Source organism: Arachis ipaensis, chromosome B06, assembly GCF_000816755.2.
Source record: "Arachis ipaensis cultivar K30076 chromosome B06, Araip1.1, whole genome shotgun sequence".
NCBI lineage: Eukaryota > Viridiplantae > Streptophyta > Magnoliopsida > Fabales > Fabaceae > Arachis > Arachis ipaensis.
In genome coordinates, this window is record NC_029790.2 from 135,220,752 (window position 1) to 135,228,849 (window position 8,098).

The following is an 8,098-nucleotide window of genomic DNA, read 5'->3' on the forward strand; positions in this document are numbered from 1 at the left end:
TCCTTCCATCGTACGAATGTGAAACTTTTTCGTTCTAATTTATTTAATCATTCAGATTTAATATAAAAAATATTAACGGTCAAAATTGAAGTGGAAAGTATATTGTAGATGTGCAGTTTGAGTGGTTTACAGGTAGGGATGGCAAAATTTCCCGAGACGCGGGGATCCCTGCAGGGACTGCCCCGAATGGGGATCCGATTGTGGGGAATTTTCTCCGCGGGGATGGGAATGGGGGACAAAATTCCCCCGAAGCAGGCGTGGGGACCCGAGCGGGGATCCCCGCCCCGTCCCCGCTATACCCCGAAATTTATGAATTCCTTAAATTATCCTTAATAGTTTATTTCTCATATATGTTTTTTAGTCATTTCTCACACACACATATATAGAAACTCAAAACTCCTAATCTTTATTTGCATAACCCTTCTTTAATTCAGAGATCCCTAAGGCTGTCCATACTCCATCTAACCTCTCTGCAGCCACCCCCTCGTCACCCTTCTCACCGAATCGTCACACCTCACCGTGCCATCACCCTTATCGCGTCGTAATTTCTATTTGCGGCGTTCTTTTTCATAACTCTGCCGTCGTATCCATTCTCCTCTCTGTTGCCACGTCTCTTACCTCGTCCACTACTTTGTCCTTTGACTCGTCGTTGCGTCCCCCTATTACGTTATTTCGGAGAAGTCACCATCGTATCATTTAGACTTTTTGTATAAAATCTTGCAGTTTTTGTATAAGATAGATACTTGCAGCTCTATTCATATGGAAATTAATAATTAGTTAGAACTATTATGTAGATGAAGAATGGGGTCCCCGCGGAGAATGGGGCCCCGTGGAGAATGGGGATGGGGAGCAATATTCCCCCACGGCGGGAAATGGGACGGGGATGGGGAGCAAATCTGAGGGCGGGAATGGGGAGCAGGGAGGCATCCCCCGCCCCCGCCCTGCCCCATTGACATCCCTATTTACAGGTGGTTTTCAATTGGTATTTTCCTTATCCAATTCTTTTCCTAAAAGATAGGAAGCGGTTCTTGGTATTCCCCTGCGATTTAGATATAATATAAACAAAATATAAATTATGTGAACCTTTAAGATTTTGAAAGTCTTTTTTGAATGAACATGAGGAGGAGGAGTTTGTGGTGGGCTTCAAACAAGCTATGTAGTTGAAAAGTATTAAAGCCCATACATTGTCTTGTCTGACCATGTGCAATGAACTTTGGTCTCATAGTGTGTTTTCAGCTTTTTTTGTGGCTTTCAGCGTACAGCTTGGCAATTTGTTGAAAATTGGTCTAATAGGCATATTTATGTAATCATGGAAGAAAACAATTTTTGGTAATCATGGAATGAATAAGAAATGATCCTAATTGACATAAAAGTCCCTCAACTTCCAACCTTTCTTTTTAGTATTCCTCAACTTCCAATTAATTTGCCATGAAGGAGTCACACAAAGTTTTTAGTCCATTTCGCTCCAGGCCCAATGGCTTCAACAAATCTAGGATAACCATTTCAGAATGGGACTTTGAGATCGTGCGAATTAGAATTTTGAATTTGGATAGGGTATTTTGGGCTTAGCCAAAGACAAAATATTTTTTTCCTAAAAATAGATTTAATAAAATACCAAAAAAATAACAAAAATATGTAGTGTAAGGTATCTGGCAGAAGAAAAAAAGAAAAGTAAGAAAATTTGGAGAGAGAGAGATTTTTATAATACGTAAGAAGAATCAAATTAGTTACAACAGAACCGTATAGCTTGTATTTATAGCTGATTAGAGTGCCAGCTGTCATAATTACCTAAACTAAAACTATAACTAATTTAACTAACTACAAATTTATCCTTTAAACTCTAATGCAGTAATACTTGTATCATGTAAAAAATGTATCCAAAACACCTTTAATATTATCGAATAAAAATAAATATTGAATTTATTAGACGAAAAATGTTAGGGCCAGCAACTTTTGGAATTTATAGCCATCAAATAGCTATTAATGAGACTTTTAATGGTGTGAAATTAATGTGAGATTTTATCCAATGACTCACTCTTCTTTTATGGTTATATACTGGTCAAAATTTAATAAAATTGCTGCTAAACTTTTCCTTTATTAGACCGCTGCCTCATTTAGAGCAATCTCTATCTACTCCAAATTAACCGTAGCTGCCATAGCACGTATCACATAATTAATTTACCCATGATTCTTAATTATAAAAATTTGCAGTATGGTTTCAATTTCATGCAGATTGCAGAGGATATATCAACTATCACATCTAAGAAACAAATGAAATTCTTGAATCAGAACAAGCATTGTGAACTGTGTGACGTGTATGTATTTATTTATTTTTGGAATTTTGCAATTTGTTGGAACAATCATATTATTCGGCATGAATTGGACCATATAACAAAATCTCTGCATTAGATAATAAATGCCAAAAGACAGCGTGTTCTGGAGCCCACACATTTAAATTTAAATTCTCCACCTGAACACATAACAATTTTCAATTTTTATTATATTTATATTGATTTAGCTAACATATATTCTAAGAATACCAAGTTGATCACAAAATAGCTACTATTATGTTGAGATCTATATCCAAAGTAGTGACTTACATATTGAAATAAATAAAAAATAAATAAATTCAGTTCATGGTATTCCAGTATACTGAGTCAGCAACTCAGCATGCGGTTTCATATATTCGGAAAAAAAAATAGTGAAAATTAAAATTAGGTAAAAAAATAAAGACATTTATAAAATTTATAGACAATATGTATATTTAATGAAGTTAAACAAAGATTACCGTTGATCATTGTCAACTAAGGAATTACTTAGCTCATAAGCAACCGATTCTGTTTGGGCAATAAAACTGAATTTAACAGAATCAGTTATTTCCAGCAACACTCATCACATGCATGTAACTAACTGGTGGTATATAAGTTTGTGATTCTTCATTGTTTTTCACTTCTTCTCTCCCCTGTTTCTACTTTCTCTTTTCATGGCAAGAACTCACTCTTCCCTTAGCAAGGTACATTTTTTTTTTCAATTATGAAAAACAACTTTCACTTTTTGTTAAAAGAAAGATATAATGCATATAACATGACCCTTGTAACAATGTATGTAATCGATTAATCATTGTATAATTGAGCCATTTGAAGAACTTTTAAGTGTAATACAACAAGAAGTTCTTAGCTTCATATCGATCCAGTTAGCTTATCACAGTTTTAACGGATTTTTAAATTCTAAAATCTTTTAACGGCCTAGAAAATATGATAAGCAATCTAGTATATATAAAGAGAAATCATTCATTTTTTCAGGTATGTAATACACAGTTATTAATCCTATCTTTTAGATTTTTTGATTTAATTGTCGAAGTGTCTTTGCAGATCATTTTCCTTCCTCTTTCATCCAATTGGACGGAAAATCGTAAAGATCACTAACTCAAAAAACAACAAACTCCGATATTTCAGGTAATTCACAATCAAGTGTGAATGTGAATATGTAAATAATAATATGCCACAAGTGTTTGTGGAATAAGAATGCATATTAAACTAAAAATAAAAAAAGGCACCCACCCAATTCTTGGCATTTAATTGAATTGTACAGTATGAGAAATCAAATATTTTCTTTAGGAAGACAAACAAATATCAAATTAAGGCTTAGTTAGTGGAAAAAACAAAAAATTGAAGAAAGAAACTCGATTTGTTGACTTTATATACAAGCATATGCACATTTTATAATAGTTGTGATTATTATTTTCAGCGAAATGATTGTTTTTTTCCCTCTTTAAAAGGTATAAACCATCAGCTATCCAAAGATTAGAAGCCAACTACTAATCCCTAGTTATGAAAACTATTGCACACACGTTGTTTTGCTGCCTCTAAAGATTGAATTCCAAATATAATGTTTAAATAATCCAAACAATTATCACTTGTGCTAGACCTCATGAATGAAGAATGAATAGCTGATTATTACATATATTTTAATCATGAATAAATTAAACCATTTTAAAAGTCCTCCAGTATTTTCAGTAGAAAGCAAACCACACACATAAACTAGAAAAAAAACCTTGTATGTTATTATCTATTGTTTTTGCATTTCTGCGGCCATAGCTCAAACCGTGGATTCTGATACATAAATTTGTTAGTGTTGCAAATGTGAGAAGTGTTGAAGTTAGTCCCACATCAAAGAAAATAAGGAAGAGTGAGGAGTTTATAAGATGAGAGACCAATTAATTTGACACCTTAAAGTTTTGAGTTGGATGTGGTGTTTTCTCATCTATGTTCTCTCACTTGATTCCTCCCTGAATTCTCCCCAATTGTCGAGAGCTTCCCACGGTTGGCCCAACAAAATTTAAGTGCGTTAAACCTTGGTCTAATGTTGTGCTCTACTAGACCATAGTGACTAAACATTTTTATTTTAAGGCACTCATTGGGGCTGAATTACAAGGAGAGGGGGGTCCATTGGGCCAAATTATTTTTAATATATATTTTATATTTTAATATAAATAATTATTTTAATAATTAATTTTTAGTGTGTATATAATATATTAATATGATTGATATATATAAACAAAGATCAAACATATATTGACAAATGTGTTTGAGGGTCAGAAATTAAACTAACATAATGATTATTTCATTCACATTTTCTATCCTTCAAAACAGAAAAATAGAAAAACCTAACTACTAATACATAATTCCACATCACTACATAATATTTTCATTTTTCACCACCTTACCCTCACGAAATCAAAGGTTAAGAAGCCAAATCCCCAAATACAAAACGCAAAAGCACAAATTAAGCCTAATTTGTAATTTCATTCCCAAATTCCAACCTCCATGAACCCATTCTCTGTGGCACAACCCCTAAACATGCCATTACAATTAAACCCATAAGCCACTTCACCATTTTTAGACACAGCAATTAGGCCAGCTTTCCCATCATCAAGCCTAGTTTTGATGCAAAAATCCACTGCCTCTTGGAGCCCAAGTCCCTTGTACTCCATCACGGCGGCGACCTCGCGCGCCAGCGTGGCGCGAATGATAGCCTCGCCCTCGCCGGTGCACGAGACCCCACATAGGTCACATGCATAGGTCCCAGAGCCTATCAAGGGCGAGTCGCCGATGCGACCCGCCATCTTGTTCATGAGGCCACCAGTTGATGTGGCGGCCGCGCAACGTCCCTCCCGGTCCACCACCACGCAACCCACCGTCTCCGGTGCGTATACGCTGATGGGAAGACCGTTCATGTGGAGTGGGGACTCCACATTTGCACCGCATGTTGTCTCGCATCCATTGGGAATTCGGTAATCAAACTGCAATAATCATCAATCATGCACACATCAAAGTCAGTAGTGGAACGCACTACAATAATAGTAAACGAAAAATTAGGAATTAATTTTTATATAATTATTTTCGTCTAATTTTTAATCAAAGACGGCTAATATTTTTTAATATATATTTTATACTGATAGCTAATTTAAGTGTGGCCGTAACATAGTACGTACCAGGATTGCATTTGCTTCCTTTGCTAATTTGAGCATGCCAACGTTTTCTGGGGTTATGAAGTATTCATTGTCCACAACCTCCACTCCCTGAAGATCAGAAATCAAAACAAATTAAAAATTCAATTAAACCTTGTCTTATATGAAATTTAATAATAATTAATCACACAGATTCAAGATTTGCACCCCACGTTAAACAGAGAAGATAGATTTGCAAGTAGTGCTCACCGCACACGTTGACAAAACATAGTAACATATTATACAACTAAGTTCCAACTCACCAGGGTCCAGGAGATTCCTCCGAAAAGAAAAAAATTAAATAAATAAATAAAAGGGAAAAAAAATAGAAGAAGTCACGTGATTAAACTTTTTTAAAAAATATATTCTAATTTAATATTATAAAAAAAATTTAGACCTACACACGTGAGATAGCAAACAAAGTGCAACTAGTTCATGTACTTCAGCGTTGAGACAAAAATGAAAAAGAAAAAAGATTCTCCCGATGAAAACTGTACACAACTTTCATACGGTGCATCTTTATTATTTAACAATTTTTTCACAGGAGAATCTCGTCTTTTATTATTATTTTTTATCAAATTCATGGATTTTTCTAATTAAATATATAAATTAAATTTCATATTTATTCTCAGATGCAGTTTTCAAAAATGACTTAAACTTGACCATTTAAAAGTTAGATTTTCTGTATCGCATCCGATCTGATCCAGATTTTTTTTTCTGAAACGTTAATTTCTTATATTTTCTGTAAATGAGAAGAAAAAAAAGAGAGAATATAAAAAAAAATAGTAAAACGGAAAGGACGTGAGGGGAAGGGCGTGTTTGGGAACCTGTTGTCTAGCGAAGTCTTCGGCGCCAGAGAAAGCGAGGTAGGAATGTGGGGATTTTTCCATAACCAAACGGGCCAGAGAGACTGGGTTCTTAACGGTGGTGAGACCCGAAACGGCGCCGCATCGCCTCTTTGGGCCATCCATTATGCTAGCCTCCATCTCCACAGTTCCTTTTTCCGTTAGGGCAGATCCACGCCCTGAATTGAACAATGGATCTGTTTCCAATTCCCTGACCTATCACAATCACAACCACAAATTCATTTCTCCATTTTTTAATGTCTATGATGATAGGTGCAGTCGCAACTAGATGAATTAATAATTAGTGAATTAGTGAATTAAGGACGTACGATGAGTTCGACGACGTCGATGGCAGGGAGATTAGAATTGAGGGCAGAGATGCCGAGATTGAGACAGCGAGTGAGGAGTTGTTTGGCTTCTTCTTGACGATGGAGGGGGAGATTAGGGTCAACACCAGCTCCGCCATGCACAGCAATAGCCCAACCACCCATATTAGTGTCTTAATCCTACGGCCTACCCTCACCCTACTCTCTTTCTCAGTTTTCTGTGCTTCTGAGATTATGGAGGCTGCAACGATGTGAGGGAGGGACACCCTCCTTTTATAGCAAAATGTTTGGACCCGAATCTTTCATTTCAATTCGGGTTTGGAATCTACTTGCTATTTGGATCCAACCACAACCACGTATTCTCTTTTCTTAAATTACCTTCCACTAAATTATCTCAACCTGTACCACTACGCCCTATGGGTAGTAACTATTTCTCTTCACTCAACTACCGCTAAATTAACTAAATTACCGTATTCTATATGTATATTAGAAGGTGATACTCCCATTGACATCTTCGTATGAAAATAGCATGGTAAATTATTAGATGAATTAATTATATATTTGATTAACCATCTAAGAATTTATAATGTTATTTTTATATGAAGATGTCATCATTTGAATATTTACGACTTATTTAAATTTTAAATTTATTAGTTTTGTTATTAGTCAAAATTAATTAGTTTATATTAATTTTGTTACTGGTCAAAATTTTTAAATTAGTTTTTATTGGTTTTGTTATTAGTCAAAATCAGTTTATATTAGTTTTGTTATTACTCAAAATTACTTTTTTAAGAATTAGTTACTTTGTTAACTAAATGCATATTTTTTTTTTTTAATTTAAAGTTTGTAGAGTGGAGTACTTACAAAGTATGTAAAATAGTGATGATGAGTCAAGAACTCTTGGATTAATAATTTCTATGGTGTCATTAAGAACTCTTGCCCATAAATATAATCTTCTTCTGCCTTTAAGAGGTGTCATTTTCCGAATTTGCCCTTCTACGACCAGCAGAAACAACCAAATATTTGGGTGGACCACCGGTGTCTTTTGCTACTAACTATATTATATATGATATATGATTCTCCCAGACAATAAGGTAAGAGATATTATATATTAATTACACATATATATATCACTATTTAACTGCATGAATAAATTACTACTTTTGTGTCCGTGTCTGAAAGATTCACCTCTGAAGGAATCTTGGATTTGCTAATGCCTTGCTGGTAAAAAGATTCACCGTTTTGGATCCGACAGAGACAATTTTTGCTTGCCAGAACATAATTATTTTATAATAATTGTTAGAAAATACAGGATAAACAATTTTTTTAAAACTAAGTCCCTAACAAATTATTGTTTTCTTAAATTAATAGTTTTTGAATAATAGAAATACAGAAATTTTATTAAATTAAACATTTTT

At 34.5% G+C, this 8,098-nt stretch overlaps 1 protein-coding gene across 1 annotated transcript; it reads right to left on the minus strand.

The window, feature by feature from the left end:
* Positions 4,602–6,947, minus strand: LOC107605633 (probable isoaspartyl peptidase/L-asparaginase 2). The gene is made up of 4 exons (XM_016307578.2): positions 6,684–6,947; positions 6,337–6,570; positions 5,495–5,581; positions 4,602–5,302 (listed from the first exon to the last, which is right to left on the minus strand). The coding sequence occupies exons 1-4, from the start codon at positions 6,843–6,845 to the stop codon at positions 4,805–4,807; spliced, it is 981 nt and encodes a 326-aa protein (XP_016163064.1). The 5' UTR covers positions 6,846–6,947; the 3' UTR covers positions 4,602–4,804.